Source organism: Xenopus laevis, chromosome 5L, assembly GCF_017654675.1.
Source record: "Xenopus laevis strain J_2021 chromosome 5L, Xenopus_laevis_v10.1, whole genome shotgun sequence".
In the NCBI taxonomy this organism is placed as follows: domain Eukaryota; kingdom Metazoa; phylum Chordata; class Amphibia; order Anura; family Pipidae; genus Xenopus; species Xenopus laevis.
Window position 1 is genome coordinate 38,200,047 of NC_054379.1, and position 17,738 is coordinate 38,217,784.

The window sequence follows — 17,738 nt, forward strand, 5'->3', positions numbered from 1 at the left end:
TAGTCACTTCGCACTTTACTAAATCGGCCCCTATGTGTCATATAAATCACACAAACAGAATCCTCCATTCTTCTCTCTCCACTGCCACAAAAAAACAGCTCAATGCCTTCCAGTGCCAACTCATCACTAGAGAGAAGGGAAGTCCTTTCACATAAAGTTCCCAAAAGGTTTTACATAAAAAAAAAAAATGGCCGGGCTCATCTAATGATCCTCCTAGTCAGCAGGCAACCGTACCCCCTCAGCTCCCTTGCACCTTTTGAGAGGCCGGGATATTGGGACAGCAAATACAAATTTGTGTATATTGAATAAAATCACTATTTTACTTTGAGTAGTTTGAGCACTCTCACTCCATCTTAGGGGGAAATTTACTAAATGGCGAAGTGACTAATGCTGGCGAAAATTCGTCTTTTTCGCCACTTCACCATTTTACTAACGGTCACTGGCGTAATTTCGCCAAGGAGATAGACTCTGGCGCAACTTCGCACTCTACCGCCAGGCAAATTTTGGCTCTGGCGACAGAGAGTTACTACGAAAATTCACTACGTTTTTGATTTTACTGACCGTAACCTCTATCGCCAGACTTGCCTTCGCCACCTCAGACCAGGCAAAGTGCAATAGAGTAGATAGGAGTTAATCAAGAAAAAGTTTTTCTAAGTCCCAAAAAACGCTTTTCCTTTTTACAGGGTGATAGGCTGAAAAAGATCAGATTTATTTTGGGGTACCCTCCTTCCCCCCTACATTTGCTAACATATGGCACCTAAACTATACTGTGGGTACATGTGTAGGGCATTATAACAACTTTATATAATCTTATTAAGGTTCCCTGGCCTTGTGTAGTGTAATGTATTTGCTGCAGCATATACGGCCATTGTACTTTAACTGCACGCCGTATGCTAATTAGGCAACGCTAGCGTAACTTCGAACTACTGAGCGTATTTTCTGTAGCACAACTTCGCAAGCGTTCGGTGCCCTGTGCACAAATTTCGGATCTTCATGAATGAGCATTGTCCAGGCGAATTTACGCCTGGCGAAGTGTTGTGGTGTGCACGAAGCCAGTGCTGGCGAATTTTCGCCGGTTAGTGAATTTGCCCCTAAGTGTGATGTTCATCTTCTTTGTAAATATTGTAGCAGGGATGAATGGAATCCATTATTTCTGCATTTGTCCAGATAGCAGAATCCGGCTCAGAAGATTTGTAGCTGTGGATAAACATTTGTTACTTCTGTTGTCCAATACTTGAACATCATGTGATATTTAGGGGCTGATTTTAATAATGGTCATGACCACAGTCATAATTTTTAAGGCAAAGTTGACCCTTACTGTGTATCATTTATGAAACTACACGTTGCAACTGATTTTCATTCATTTTCATGTTCAAATTTCACAAATATTCATGTTTCTTAACCAACAAAAGCAAAAAGTTTAACCACGACAACTGAGATCTACCCAGTAGTCTGTGGACAGTGGATCTGCTGAATTTTTCCATGTGAATGATCATGGGTTTTTTTTTCCCAAGACGACTCGGAAATGGCTCATTCCTCAGATGGCTTGGAAATGGACAGAGAAGAGAGAATTGTGAAAATGACCACTATTTTCTGTACTTTATGAGATCCATACAGGGTTTTTCCTAAAGGTTGCGTAAACTTTAAATAAACAAATGTAACATGCCAGGGTGCATGTTGCAATTTATACTACTTTGTCTTTTTAGTTTCCAAACCAATTCGACTTTTTTAAACTACCTATATGTTTGAGTAAAAACATCATTAAATTGGCAATAAAATAAAAAATAAAAAAAAATGGAAGTGGCAAAAGTGCTTTAGGAAAGTCCGTGAGCTCCGCTGCGCTCACTTTGCATGTGCGGCCGCTATATCTAGAGGGGACAGAATTCAGAGGTAAGTCTGTGCAGGGGGAAGGCAGGGCCAGTGGAGGGGGTTTAGTTCTCCCTTAAGGACATGTCAGTTTATTTTAATTTGGACGGAGCTGCTAGGAATTTCACAGCAAATAAAATGAATAGCATATAGCAATTTATCCCCACATGTTCATTGTGTGTCTTGTGAAATGCTCGCGGGCACAACTTATTTGCAAAAAGAACAGATCCTCTTCATAACATGTTATCTTGGTGCCCCCTGCTGGAATTATGAGAAGAGAACTAAAACGTAGCATGGGGTCTTCTAATATTAACCTAGTGTGGTTCACCTCTAGGTTAGATCTTAGTATGTTATAAAATGGCCTATTATAAGTAATGTTTTCAATTGGACTTCATTTTATTTTTTATAGTTTTTAAATAATTTGCCTTACTCTTTCCAGCTTTCAAATGGGGATCGCTGACCCCAGCATCCAAAAAACGACTGTTCTGTAAGTAGGGTTCCCACCTTTTCTGGAAAAAATACCGGCCTTCCTATATATTTATCTTTTTTCCCTATTAATAACATTTGGATCAACCATCATTTTTACCGGCCAGGCTGGTAAAATACCGGCCAGGTGGCAACCCTAGAATTTTATTGTTACTTTTTATTACTTATTTTCAATTTAGGCCTTCTCCTATTCATATTCATAACCCTCTCTCTTTCAAACCACTGCCTGGTTACTAGGTTTAATTGGACCCTAGCAACCAGATAGCTGCTCAAACCTTCTCAGCTGCTTGTTCTGATGGGCTCAATTGCACTTACACCGCTCCACCTCCAGCTTCTATGTAATATAAATGCAGAACATTCAATATTATATGTGATTTTGGATAGTGGACTTGTTGCACAATTTGTATTCTTTTGATACAAGTGATTGTATCTTTGAAGTAACCGATACTTCAGGTACAAGAGGACTTTCTTGAACCGTTTTGGATTTTTTTTAACATTATCACAGTGTTAGTTATCCTTTAAAACCTAAGGATAATGTAATGGAGATTTCTAAGAGACCTCAGAGAAAAGTGAAGTGGCTATAAGTGTATATATTGTATACAGACAATGTTACCACTTTTTTCACCCATAATTCAGTAATTACAGATTAATTGCACTCAAAATGTTTGTAGTGGGGGTTGCATTATTTCTGGCACTCGGGGTTAAATTTAAATTTGAGTGAGGTTAAAAGATCCTTTAATGGAATAAAATAATAAAACCTATGGGAAACAGAATTATTAAGTGCAAAGGTAAAACAACTGGAGGTTGCATTTTGTTAAAGACCCTCCAGACCCTTTTGCCTCTTCTATAAATAAACTGTGATTCTTTGTTGTTATTATTGTCGTGATCATTGTTCACTGACCAAGTGGAACAGGTTCCTATGTAGTGAAATAGTAACTATTCGCTTAAAACAAACAAGTGTTTATTTACACATTTTGATATTTACAGATCACAAGATTGCATTGTATTTACAAAGTTGCCAAAAATCATACACAGTAAAGCAAATGGCACAAGTGTATCCTCCACTGTCGTTTTGGGGCCTGCAGAGTAAAGGCAGGACTACACGGCTGGTTCCGCCGCGCTGCACAAAATCGCAGGCGTCACATTGGATGCGACGGAAATAAGGTAAGTAATTCAATTGTCGGATCGTGTCGCAGCATTGATGTGACGCATCACACTGCACACTGTGTCTGCATACGACAGTTGCGTCGCATCAACAATGCGACACTGGCATTACTTACTTTATTTCCACCGCATCCGATGTGACGCCTGCGATTTTGCAAATCAGCCCTAAGGGTAGAACTCCACGGTGTGGCTCAAGCCGACACGTCGCCATGCGACAAAACGCATGCGACGTGTCGGATGTCCTGAAGATACAGGAAGTGAAGGAGAAATCGCAGGTAAGAACTACATTTATCTGACTGTCAGATGAAAACACAGTGTGCAGCATTTTTATCCGACAGTTGGATAAATGTAGTTCTTACCTGCGATTTCTCCTTCACTTCCTGTATCTTGAGAACATCTGACACGTCGCATGCGTTTCGTTGCATGGTGATGTGTCGGCTCCAACCTCATTGTGGAATTCTACCCTAAATGGAAGGCGGTAGCGGTAATTTTGCATCTCAGCTGGCTCAAAAAACTTTGGCAGAGTATATGCCCTGTTTGCCGTAGCTTAAGAAAAACAAAGAAGGCCTTCCCTGAGATTCTTTAAACAATTCATGTATAAATGGGATCACAATTGCAATGGAAAGTAGCCATGCTACTATTGTGTGCTCACCTGGGCACTTCTTGTAGCTTTTTGACCCCTATAAGTGCCCAAAATTAAGTCCTCTTTGACTGAAATTTGGTTGTGGATTGGCCAAATGTGCGACTGGCTCAACATTCTGTCCCAGGCCTCTAGTGTGATGTGATCGACAGCCCATGGGCCTAAAAATCAGATCATTTCATGCCCACAGATCTTAGGATGTCTTGACAGCTTTAAAGGGATACTGTCATGGGAAAAAATGTTTTTTCTTCAAAATGAACCAGTTAATAGTGCTGTTCCAGCAGAATCGTGCACTGAAATCCATTTCTCATAAGAGCAAACCAAATTTTTATATTTAATTTTGAAATCTGACATGGGGTTAGACATATTGTCAGTTTCCCAGCTGCCCCCAGTTATGTGACTTGTGCTCTGATAAACTTCAGTCACTCTTTACTGCAAGTTGGAGTGATATCCCCCCCCCTACCCCCACCAGCAGCCTAACAACAGAACAATGGGAAGGTAACCAGATAACAGCTCCCTAACACAAGATAACAGCTGCCTGGTAGATCTAAGAACAACACTCAATAGTAAAATCCAGGTCTCACTGAGACACATTCAGTTACATTGAGTAGGAGAAACAACAGCCTGCCAGAAAGCAGTTCCATTCCAAAGTGTTGGCTCTTTCTGAAAGCACATGACCTGAGATGGCTGCCTACACACTAATATTACAACTAAAAAAATCCACTTGCTGGTTCAGAAATTACATTTCATATGTTAGAGTGAATTATTTTCAGGGTAAACAGTGTCATTTAGAAATAAAAACTACACCATAAAAATCATGACAGAATCCCTTTAAGTTTTTGCTTGGCAGGTAAAAAACTTTTTCCAAGGTCATCATGGGAAGGGCTTCTTTACTCAAATCACCGTCTAGTTATGAATTCGCTGTGGACAGAGATGTTACTGAGACATTTGTTCATGGGGTGGGAAAATGATACTCTAGTCCCATGAGGCCATATTGAGAGCTGTCCTATTGGAGTGTTACGTTGCCCTCCTCTGGGTCAGTTTACGATGATGGAGTTCTTATCTCATGGAAGTTACCTTTAGAATGCAGTAAAAGAAAGAGAGACTACTTTACAATGCAGTACTCCTCTAATTCTGAAATATTATAAAAAGAAATGTGTGGATCTGGTAGCGTAAGGCACATCGCAAGGGATACAGTTCTTTAACATTTCATTACTATATACACAGCTTTTGTGGCATCAATAGAAATCTATATGTTCATTTATTTATATACAATACTCATACATACATACATACTTTATGTAACAACATTTGTTTTTCAAAGATAAAAAAAAAAATACTGCAAACCATTAAGTAAAGCAGCCTTTGCTCAGGATATTACACGGATATGCAGAAGAGAAAGGAAAGAAATGGTTAATGCCCAGGAGAGACTCTGCTTGCTATACCATGATTTCTGTATCTTCAGTAGAGTCGTCTGTATATTGCTTGTCATCAGTCTTTGTGTTGCAGTCTAGAAAATTATTGTTTTCACACCAAGGTGCTCTGCTGCGTGCATTATTGTCCTGCAAAAGCGGGGTGCTCGCGTGTTCAAATTCTCCATTATGTTCTTCACCTAAACCTTCAAAAATATATCTTTCTTCATTGCAATGGTTTTCATGGACTTCCACTGTCACCGTGGTGGTTTCAGAGTTTGAGGGACTGATCTGGACATAGCTGGGATCCACATTTATTTCATTCACCTCGGGATCTTGAATAAGATGCTCGCTGTCCTCCGGTAAGCTTGTGTTAATATAAAGCACTTCTTCTTTGTCCGTAGCAGGAGGCAAGCCGTCAATGAACTTCTCCAGGTTGTCTTTAAGCAATGTGAAGGAGGGCCGGCGTGTAGGGTCTGCTAACCAGCACTGGTACATCACTGTGTAACTGCAAGCAAAATCACACATTGTCTGGGTATTCAAATATAATTCACTTGCCTAACTGTTGATTTTATTCATACATAACTATAAATCCAAAAATAAACCTTAGCATTATCATGAAAAGGGGCTTATTTATGAACATAAGTGCAAAGAATGGAGGTAAAAATGAGTGGATGGGAAAGGTACAACTAAGGCAGGAGTACAAACATGCAAGTGCTGTAGATTCCATATTTCTGGGGTTTTGTTTCCTCGGCTGCATAAGTTATAAACACTGCTTGGCAACACATGGTCCTGGAATCTTCCTCCACTTAAAAGGCTGGGAGGGTAAAAAGTAAAAGAAAATGCCAAAATCTGTCAATGTTATCGGTCTATGATTTTAATGGAAACCTCTGGCAAATTCACTAAAGAGCGACCAATTGAGTACACTCTGCGCCACTTCGCCAGGCGCAAATACGTTACCACTACGCTAATTCACTAATATGCAAAGTTGCGTCTCAGCAGCCAGACGCTGGCGAATTTTCGCTCGCATTACTTTGGCTGGGCGAGCATTTCATAGCGAATTTTCACTGGTGTTCATTTCTGCCTAGCGAAACTTTGTACTCTTACGCTTAGTTCAATTTGAATATGGATTATTATCATTATTTATTATTAATGTTGGTGCAAATGCTTGAAGTGGCCACTTGTTCAAACACATGTCCAATGAGCCATAATAAAGACAGAAGAGATCCTCTAATACCCTAGATATGAGCCCACCCTTATATAAATGTGGCAGGCTCCTCAAATTAGTTTTTAAAAATTTGTTCACACATAAATCTTTAATAGTTCAATAAAGTAAAGTCGCCAGTGTTTTTTTTACAACTGTAATGCATTTCAGGCATACGAGATATGATGTCACTGACATAAGACTGAGGAAGATGAAGCTTCGTTTTTATCAGTTCGCCTGGTCTGAGGTGGAGAAGTTAACTCTGGCGAAATGAGGAGTAGTGACTGTTCGCCAGAGTGAAAAGTCACCTGGCGATAGGGTGCGGAACAAACGCTAGCGACGGTCTTGTTCAATAGCGAATTGCCGTCTACGCCTGTCAGTGAATTGGCAAAGTCCCTGCGGATGAGATTTCTGGTGAATTGTTGCAAGCGACAGTCACTTCGCCCTTTAGTGAATCTGCTCCCTCCTGTCACTACTGACATACGGGTTTCTGCCCAAAAATAATCAAATGTGCATTTTCAGGCAAACAGTCTTCACCAGCGGTTTCAATCAAACCCAGTGATAGGCAGCGGATCCAGGTGCTTTCTCACCTCCATTTGTACTTATTCTAGTAAGTTCATTTTAGGACAAGCTTGACCTATATATTTGTACCATGGATATGGGTCAGTTCGTGAGTTGGACATGTTTGAAAATGTTGTCTCCATGTTGACCAGCGCATGGCGTCAGTTAAATACTGAACACTGTCCAATGTATGGCTACCCATAGGCTGCCAGGGTGTGTTATATAAAAACATCTCCACTCAGCTGGACTGAGATAGAATGTGAGCTCTAGGGGAAACCAGAATGGCCAATGTCTACAAGGAAAGCTGACAGTTTTGAAAATTAAATCAATGTCCAATGGATCTCTTTAAATAGGGAAATATTGTGAAAATGAAAACTTAATATAAGCTTCAGCATACTGAAATAAGAAACTTCCTAAATACAATCAATTAAAAATTCTGTACCATTTTTGAAATAATCAAGTATATCTTCACTATCCCTCTCTCACCATCTGTTTCTCTTCATTCTGTCTTCTTGCAGCAGTGGGTGTCAGATAATTATTGACAGTTAGATCCAATATATCCTATAGGGGGGCTCCCTTTCCTAGCAGATGTATTAGAGCTCACTCAAATAACTGATTCCAGTACAAACAAAATCTAACAAAATAACTGCCTTTTGCACAAATTCTGCATGTAGAGAGACAGGATTTCTGGTGATTTTAATAGAGTGAGCTCTGATACATCTTCTAGGCAAAAGGAGCCCCCTATAAGATACATTGGATCTAATGATTATCTGACACCCAACTCCTGCATGAAAAGAAAGGCGCTGAGAGCGGATAGTGAAGATAAACTTGATTATTTCAGAAATGATGCAGAATTTTTAACTGATTATATTTAGAAAGGTTCTTATTTCAGTATGATGAAGTTAGTATTACATTTTCATTTTCACAATAGTTCCCCTTTAAGCACTGCAGTCAGGCTCCTTAGGTGTCAGTGCCTATATATACAAGCACTAATTGTGGAAATAGGGCTTGTATATTGTTCTTTTTTTAAATTAAAACGCAGCATATTATTGGGACTAACCGTGATCACCTCCCACAATGACTGTAAACACAAAAGTTATGGATTGGATGTATAAGTAAATCATTGTTAATGAACACAGTGGGGGTCATTTATTAACACGGCGCAAATTTGCCCATGGGCAGTAACCCATGGCAACCAATCAAATAGCTGCATTCATTTTTCTACTTGCAGGTGGCTTTAAAAAGCTAATCACTGATTGGTTGCCATAGGTAACTGCCCATGGGCAAATTTGCCCGGTGTTAATAAATGAGCCCCAGTGTATTTTATATTCCCCATGTAGACTTTACAATACTCACAGATCATCCAGACACTCTGGGGGCTGCTTCAACCTGTGTCCTGCAAGCAAGTAGTCATATATTTCATGGTTCTGCACCCCTGGATAAGGAGTCATTCCTCTGGTTGATATTTCCCACATTGTGACGCCAAAAGCCCACTGCACAAAGCAAATGAAGAAAAGAAGGATGATATTTCCAAAACCCCTCAATGAACTCTTTCATAGAGAAAGGTCACATCCTGGTATCCCACACAAGTATCCAACTGCACCAATCAACAGTCACTTGGCTCGAAAAGTTACAAGTCACGGGAAGGTTTTGTAACACACTGCACTGCGTTATGTAAGAGAGCAACAAAGAGCCTTTCTCTTCATTAAGTTACTGACACAAGAAACTTTTATTTCTGTGGAACAGGAGACTCAACCATATTCGCTTGCTGCCCTAGAAGACAATGAGCAACCATATGTTGTTCCATGAATTAATATCTGATTAAACAAAAGGTCACTGCAGAATATTTAGTATAAAGTCCCAAGATTATAATGTCTTTCTGTGTCCCTGTGGGGTACTCACCTCATGTGTATTTGTGTATGACAAAGCCCCCCGTTTCCCCATCTCCATCTATTTTGTTTACTCTGTATTTCCTTCATTTTGGCAACTTTGCTTTGCGATGTGGACACGTAGGGTTTGTGTTCACTCCTAATGCTGAGTTTTTAACAAACCTCTAATGCTTATTACCATATAATTCTAACTAAAAGTTGCAACAACATTTTAAATGTAAGGTCATACTCGGAGATTCAGGGAGATTTAGTCTCCCGGCAACTAATCGCTTCTTCTTTGGGGCACCAAACTTCTGGCTACTTCAGGAAAACTAAGCACCGCGAGTGCCATGCCGCAGGCGATTTTTCATTCTAGCAGGCAGAAGACAGGGGAAAGCAGTTCGGGGAGATTAGTTAGCCCCAAAAAAGAGGTGATTAGTCGCCGGGCAACTAAATCTCCCCGAATGTCCCAGTGTGACCTTACCCTCAAAGTCCAAAACAGTATCTTATGTACAGAGAAGCCTATTGCAAGATGAACCTGCCTGAGACAAAGGCAAGACGCCTCTATTTACATGAAATAGTGAATGTTCCACAGATTGTGCTGCTCATATATAAACATAGATGGGTGGGCATCAGTACATTTGGATCATAATATGCAAGCAGTGGATCCAAACGTATTATATTTATATACAGTACATGTGCAGCAGCCAGCACTGCTCATATTAACTTACCACATCACTTTTGACTGTATAGATGCGATCGGCGAGGCTCTCCACTGCAATCCATTTCACAGGCATCTTAGCAATACGTCCCTGACGATAATAGTCTCCGCTGTAGATTTTTTTAGATAGACCAAAATCAGCTACACAAACGGTCATGTCATCTCGTAACCTACAGAAGAAAACACACATTTAGGCACACAGCTTGGGGCCAAAGCCCCTATAGTTTATTGATATGCAGCTCTACTGCAGTTCGGTTTGGTTTTTTGTATGTGCACTTTTAATTATACTATATGGCTATACACTATTAAGGGCAGAGACAAACGCTCAGATACAGAGAGATTAGTCACTCAGTGACAAATCTCCTCTTCTTCGGGGCAACTAATCTCCCTGAACTGCCTTCCCGCTGGCTAGAATGTATATCGCCGGCAGGATGGCACTCAAGTGATTCGTTTTCCCCAAAGTTTCCTCGTGAGGCATTCTAGCCGGCAGGAAAGCAGGAGAGACAGTTTGAGGAGATTAGTCGTCCTGAAGAAGAGGAGATTTGTTGCTGGATGACTAATCTCCCCAAATCTGAGCACGTGTCTCTACCCTTAAGCTTAGTTAAGGCAAATGTGGTTGCCAAGTCCTAACTGCCTGCTCCATATCACATTTCTTAACGTTGCTTCTGTATATATTCCAATAACTGTCCACTGCACCTGAGCAAACTATACACGTTTAAAGCCATATTTTCTGAATAACTGTTAAAATGCACATTGCACTGCTGCAGAAATGTAAATAACTTAATGTGATTGTTCACCTTTGAGTTAAAGTTTTAAGTTAAGTTTTAGCATGTTATAAAATGGCCAATTTTAAGCCTTTTTATTTGCCTTCTTCTTCTGGCTTTCTCCAGCTTTCAAATGGTGGTCATTGACCTCTAAAAACAAATGCTGTGTAAGGCTACAAATTTATTATTACTACTTCTTATTACTCATCTTTCTATTTAGGCCCCGTATTCCAGTCTCTTATTCAAATCAATGATTGGTTGCGAGGAAAATTAGGACCATAACAACCAGTCTGGTGAAACTGCAAAATGGAGAGATGTTGAATAAAAAGCTCTAAAACCATAAATAATAAAAAAATTGTCTCAGAATATCACTCTCTATGTCATATTAAAAATTAACTCAAAGTTTAACTTTTAGTATGATGTAGAGAGTGACAGTGTGATAATTTGCAATTGATCTTCATTTTTTTATTTGTGGGTTTTTGAGTTATTTCGCTTTTTAATCAGCAGTTCTCCAGTTTGCAAGTTCAGAAATCTGGCCGCTAGGTTCCAAATTACCCTAGCAACAATGCATTGATTTGAGTAAGAGACTGGAATATGAACAGCGGAGGGTCTGAATAAAAAGGTGGGTAATACAAAGTTTCATGGCCTTACAAAGCATTTGTGTTAAATGGGGTCAGGATCAATGGGTCAGCAGGAGATGGCAAATAATTCAAAAACTATAAAAAAATATGTAACATAGAAGACTTGAAAAGTTGCTTAGAATTGGCCATTCTATAACATTCTAAAAGTTAATGTAAAGGTGAACCATCCTTTTAAACGGGACGTATGCTAATATTCTGGGTTGTAATTCCTGAAAATAAACAGGAGACAAACTCTCCTCCCTGTGATCCTAATACTTTGCTTATGGGCTAAAAGGGTAAGAACATTCAACCTGCAGGACAAACAGCTGTGGGATATAGTAAATCTACCAGCAGATAAGGTGAATATATGTAAATATGTGTAGGAGCTACTATAAGAGAAATAAAGAGTAGTGAGCTCACATGCAGTTTCGAGCAGCTAAATCTCTGTGTAGGAAGTTCCTGCTGCTGAGATAGTCCATCCCGGTGGCAATGTCAATCATAAACTTTACCAGGGTCCTCAAGGGAACGTGCTGAAACAGAACACTCTCATTACATATCTAAAGCAAATCATGAACAGAATTTAACCAATTTTCATTTATTGTTATTAAAAATATTTTGGTTTAGTCAGTTGCACATTTTGATCTTTAATGGAAAACTCTACCCCCATAGTGAATACTTGAGCAAGAGAGAGTTTATATCAAATTAAGTGGCATATTAAAGAATCTTAGCAAACTGGAATATATATTTAAGTAAATCTTGCCATTTTACTCTTGCCTTGAACCCCCATTTGGTGATGGTCTGTGTGCTGCCTCAGAGATCACCTGACCAAAAATACTACAACTCTAAGGGGCCGATGCATCAAGGGTCGAATATCGAGGGTTAGTTAACCCTCGATATTTGACTGGGAATTAAAATCCTTCGACTTCGAATATCGAAGTCGAAGGATGTTGCGCAAAAACTGTGATCAAACAATCGAAGGAATAATCCTTCGATCGAACGATTAAATCCTTCGAATTGAACGATTATCCTTTGACCAAAAAAACTTAGCCAAGCTTATGGGGACCTTCCCCATAGGCTAACATTGGGTTCGGTAGCTTTTAGGTGGCGAGCTAGGGGGTCGAAGTTTTTTCTTAAAGCGACAGTACTTCGACTATCGAATGGTCGAATGGACGAATAGTTAAACGATTTTTAGTTCGAATAGTTCGATTCGAAGTCGAAGGTCGACGTAGCCCATTCGATGGTCGAAGTAGCCCAAAAAACACTTCGAAATTCGAAGATTTTTTACTTCGAACCCTTCACTCGAAGTTAATGAATTGGCCCTTAAAGGAAAACTATACCCCCCAAACAATGTAGGTCTCTATAAAAAGATATTGCATAAAACAGCTCATATGTAAAACCCTGCTTCATGTAAATAAACCATTTTCATAATAATATACTTTTCTAGTAGTATGTGCCATTGGGTAATCATAAATAGAAAATTGCCATTTTAAAAAATAAGGGCCGCCCCCTGGGATCGTAGGATTCACTGTACTCACAAACATACCAACAAACCATACATGTTAGGTCACATGAGCCAATTAACAGACAGAGTTGTGTCTTTTGCTTCCACACTTCTTCCTGTTACAGTTAGAGTTGAAGTATTTCTGGTCAGGTGATCTCTGAGGCAGCACAGATAGAGTCACGAAATGGTGGCTCAAGGCAAGAGATGTAAAAGAGCAATATTTACTTAAATATATATTCCAGTTTGGTAAGATTCTTTAATATGCCACTTAATATGATATGAACTATCTGTTGCTTAAGTGTTCATTTTGGGGGTATAGTTTTCCTTTAACTGTAACAGGAAGAAGTGTGGAAGCAAAAGACAGAACTCTGTCTGTTAATTGGCTCATGTGACCTAACATGTTTGGTTTGTTTGTGTGCCCCGTGAATCCTATGATCCCAGGGGGCTGCTGTTAATTTTTAAAATGGCAATATTCTATTTAGGATTTCTCAATGGCACATACTACTAGAAAAGTATATTATTATGAAAATGGTTTATTTACATGAAGCAGGGTTTTACACATGAGAGTTTTATGCAATATCTTTTTATAGAGACCTACATTATAGTTTTCCTTTAAGACGTCTCAAAGTAATATACAGTTTTGTACCTGAGGCCCGGAACCGATTCTGGACGACAGCAGGAAACTGTGCAGATCTCCATACTTCATAAATGGTAAAATGACCATTGGCTTTGGGATTCGCCGAGGTCCAACTTCTAAACAAACACCTGGGACACAAACAAGTAAACGGTTGTGTGTTATATTAAAGAAAATCTGCCATTTTTATAATTAGGGTTTATGTTTGGAGTATTTTCTCAAACGTGACACTGAAAGAAGGGAGAGTAAAGACTATTTTATGATCAAAATATTCATTCTCTGCATCTTTCTATTATACATTTGTAACTATGATGCTGTCTGGCTGAACTTAGGTATTCTCCATAAGTATTTCCCAAGCAATTATAATAGGGTATTTTGGTATCAATAGAACTAAGACATTTATAAAGAATATCCACTGTATGTGCACTTTACAGCTACAATTGGCTCACTGCAGTTTTCATGAACAGAAATCATAAGAGAACTCACCGAGCAGTTTAATGACGTTCGGGTGATTGAAGTCCTTCATGCAGGCTGCTTCACTTAAGAATTCCTCTATTTCCCTCTGAGAAAAATTGTCCACTGCAAAAGAGCAAATGAAAAATGGAACATTTAAATAAAACACAGAGCACTGCATGTAGCCTCTCCATCTTATTGTCCAATTGCAAGAATGCTGAAGAGTGGGTCTGGCTCCTGTGTCGCAACTTCAATAAAAAAAGGGTAAAAAAAATACTTATTTCTGCTGTACTAACAACCCCTTAGAATCAGAAATTGAGTGCAGGTATGGGACCTGTTAACCAGAATTCTCACGACCTGGGGTATTCCAGATAACGGATTTTTTCATAATTTGGATCTCCGTGCCATATTCAAGTCTACTATACAATTATGTAAACATCATCTTAGTTTGGATCAAGTACAAGGTGCTGTTTAATTATTACAGAGAAAAAGGAAATAATTTCTAAAAATTTGGATTATTTGAATAAAATGGAGTCTATGGAAGACAGGCTTTCCGTAATTCAGTCCAAATGAAGAGGTGCGGACTCAACCGGAGAAAGTCCACATCGGAACCAATATTATAAAACTTAAATAACTTTATTGAAGTATTGATTAAAATCACAGATAGCGGGCAGGGGGAAACGTAGCTCGGCGCGTTTCGTGACCTCTAGGTCACTTCATCTGTAATTCAGAGCTTTCTGGAGAACAGGTTTCCGGATAACAAATCCCAGACCTGTAGTAAATGACTTAAAGCAATACTGATACATCAGATTAAATTCCTGGATTCCAAAGTCTGACTTATGAATGGTGGATTGTTTTATCAAAATCTCTGTATTACCTACAATCAGTCAGACAAAGCACCAGAAGACAAGTTGTTGTTAGAATTTCCCAATGGAGTAACCAGTGCTCTGTGAGGAGTTGGGACTGTATTAGACTCCTGCACCGGGCCGGGTACCCACGGAATACCCAGATTCCCTGACTATTTGGACAGTCTGCCTGGGTAGCTAGGTAAAAGAGAAACCAGCAGTGACAGCATAACTTTAATAACACATAGGGGTCGATTTATTTAGGGGGTTATTTACTAAAATCTAAATTTATCACTTATTTATATCACATATTTATCAAAGATCGAATATCCAATTGAAAATACTTCGAAATTCGAATTCAAAAAGACCAACCGAAGTGAAGTCGAAGGTTTTTTTGGGTCGAAGACGTCCGTATTGGGCTGTATTCGAATCGTACGATCGAAGGAATAGCGCATTCGATCAAATTCGATTCGAAGTTTTTTCCCCCAAAAAACCTTGATTTCTCATAGTCCACCAACTGACTCTAAATAGGTTCTAGGAGGTCCCCCATAGGCTAAAACAGCACTTTGGCAGGTTTTAGACGGTGAATGGTCGAAGTCAAAGTTTTAAAGAGACAGTACATGATTTATTTTACGATATTCGAATTTCAACGTTTTTTTCAAATTCAAATCGAATTTGGACTTTTCCATAGTCGAAGTACACAAAAAATATCTTGAAATTTGAAGTTTTTATCTTTGAAAATTCACCTTGACCTTTCATAAATCTGCCCCTTATTATCAATAAAAATAGCTAGACGAAACTCCAATGCCCGATTTTAGCTCATTTATTAATTAAAAAAACTCTAATTTATCGGATAGTGGATTTAGTTATTTATTAAGATGAAAAAATTTGAACCATCTAAAAGTTGGTGAGGTCATGTAGAAATCTATAGAAGCTATCCTTCTGGAATTGTAAAATCTTCCTTTGCTTTGAGCTTTTAGAAGTTTTCAGGGGGGGGGTTCCATTTGTAATCGCTTGAAATTTTCCGAAAACTAGACTTTCAAGGTTTTCCTATTCTTTCTTTCTTTGTGCTTTTTATGTATGAAAATGTTAATAAATAAGCAGACATAGTTTTTAAAAAGGAGTGTTCATTATCGCTTAATTCATACTTTTTTTTTTTTGATCCAAAGACTCAAGCAGCAGCAATAATGTGCATAGAGATTAAAAAAAAGTACCTTTATTTTTTAATTATCATTATCTTGCCCTGCAGCACATGTTAAACACACAAAATAAGTCCAAACTGCACTCAGGCAGGGAGCGATGTGATTGATGACCCACCAGCAAGTTTAAGTTACTTACTCTTCATAGTTTTCACAGCTACATTGTGACTGGTTCCATCAGAATACTGGAGCTCCCCCTCCATCACTGATCCAAATTCACCTGAATTAATAAATAATAGTGGTGATGAGACCTTCTTATAAAATCTTCCATTATTTACCAGCACACAAACAAAATATTTTGACATATAAATTGGCAGCAACAATTGAAAAAAGGCTGAAAAATAATTGTGCCGCACCAGTTGGCATGGAAACTCTTATTATCCCCTTGTTAATCAGACTGAGGAAGTCAGCTGAGGTCTTGTAGGAGTTGTATTTTTACTAGTCAAAGAGTGCCTTTTCCAGGACTTTTTACGAAAGAGAGAGAAACATAATGTTTAAAGATATAACTTACCTTCACCCAACACCTTCCCAAGGCTTAACAGGTTCCTTTCAACCATGACGTCTTCTAGTTTCTGTTGCAGATCCTGGTTGATACCTAAAGTACTTACTGAATAGACATTTTCTATGTTAATAGATTTCAGTATACCACCCATTTCTGGGTTTTCATTGTTTTTGACATTTTATCATTATGTCAAATCACAAAATTATGCTTAATATTAATTAATTAAGGGCTAGAAGGGAATGACTGCTTCTCAATTTTGTTTATTCCATTTCTCCTTTTTTCGTTTTTTGTTTTTTTTTTTACATTTCTCTTTCATCAGTTGGGTGTAACCAATTTCTGTGAATCTTTAAATTTTCTTCGTTCTTGGAACCACTATTTATTCACTTATTTGTATTCACTTCGTTGTAATTCAGCATTTGTTTGTAAGAATACACGTGGTATAAGAGAAAGCACAACGTCTTTGACACACATGGTCATATTTTTAATTGATGCACTAAGGGTGTAAATATTGAATTTGAAAAAATACTACACTATATTATCATTCTGTTTTTTGTTTCCCCTCATTAATCTTTGATTTTGAGGCACACAGCAATTTACGTTGGACAATATATTTTAACGGGCGGAGGAGGGCCCATCAAATTGCTGGACTGGGAACCATACCGTCTTCTGGGAACACAAATGTGTAACTAAACTTAGTTTATAAAGCTAAGTAAAGAATTAAAATAACAGGTGTCATCATTTTCTCTTGCTGACAACATGGATATATCTGAACAAGGCGCATTAACTGGGTTTTAACCGTTTTTCATATTCAGTATCAACTGGGATATTTAATCAAACGAGGCACAAAATAAATGTGTATGGCTGCACCATCTTAGAAATATGCAATGAGTTACCTGCACAAATCACAGGGCGGCTCAAGACAGAGCCGTGTAATATCAACTCTGCAGGCTTACAGTATAACACCCCTTGTGGCATCAGTCATATCAATAGTACTACAAAACTGCAAAAACACAGACAACACAGTCCCCACACTTCCATGTAACACAGGGAATGGAACTTCCCAATCAGAATGGAAAATATTCTGGGGAAAATAATGATTGCAAGACATCGTGCCACATTAATGAACAAGATGCCAGTCATTTGTTACACTTCCAAGTCTATCCATTTAGCATGTAGATACCAACCTTAAAGGGGAACTAAAGTCTAAAATAGAATAATGCTAGAAATGCTGTATTTTGTATACCAAATATAAACAAGAACTTACTGCACCAGAAGCCTGATAAAACATATGATTTATG

The 17,738-nt window shown here is 38.6% G+C and overlaps 1 protein-coding gene across 3 annotated transcripts in view; it reads right to left on the reverse strand.

Moving 5' to 3' along the window:
- Window positions 1–4,880: 4,880 nt before the first annotated feature.
- The window catches only part of mertk.L (MER proto-oncogene, tyrosine kinase L homeolog), a 77,600-nt gene continuing 64,742 nt past the window's right edge, over window positions 4,881–17,738 (reverse strand). For 2 of the 3 annotated variants that reach the window (XM_018262885.2, XM_018262883.2), the window contains exons 12-20: window positions 16,450–16,545; window positions 16,078–16,158; window positions 13,928–14,020; window positions 13,454–13,572; window positions 11,727–11,836; window positions 9,933–10,092; window positions 8,690–8,826; window positions 5,602–6,076; window positions 4,881–5,233 (exon numbers count right to left, since the gene is read on the reverse strand). In XM_018262885.2, coding sequence (XP_018118374.1) covers window positions 5,216–5,233; window positions 5,602–6,076; window positions 8,690–8,826; window positions 9,933–10,092; window positions 11,727–11,836; window positions 13,454–13,572; window positions 13,928–14,020; window positions 16,078–16,158; window positions 16,450–16,545 — 1,289 coding nt within the window. In that variant the 3' untranslated portion in view covers window positions 4,881–5,215. Of the gene's footprint in view, window positions 6,077–8,689; window positions 8,827–9,932; window positions 10,093–11,726; window positions 11,837–13,453; window positions 13,573–13,927; window positions 14,021–16,077; window positions 16,159–16,449; window positions 16,546–17,738 lie in introns of all 3 variants that reach the window. The other variant, XM_018262884.2, reaches the window with a different exon arrangement.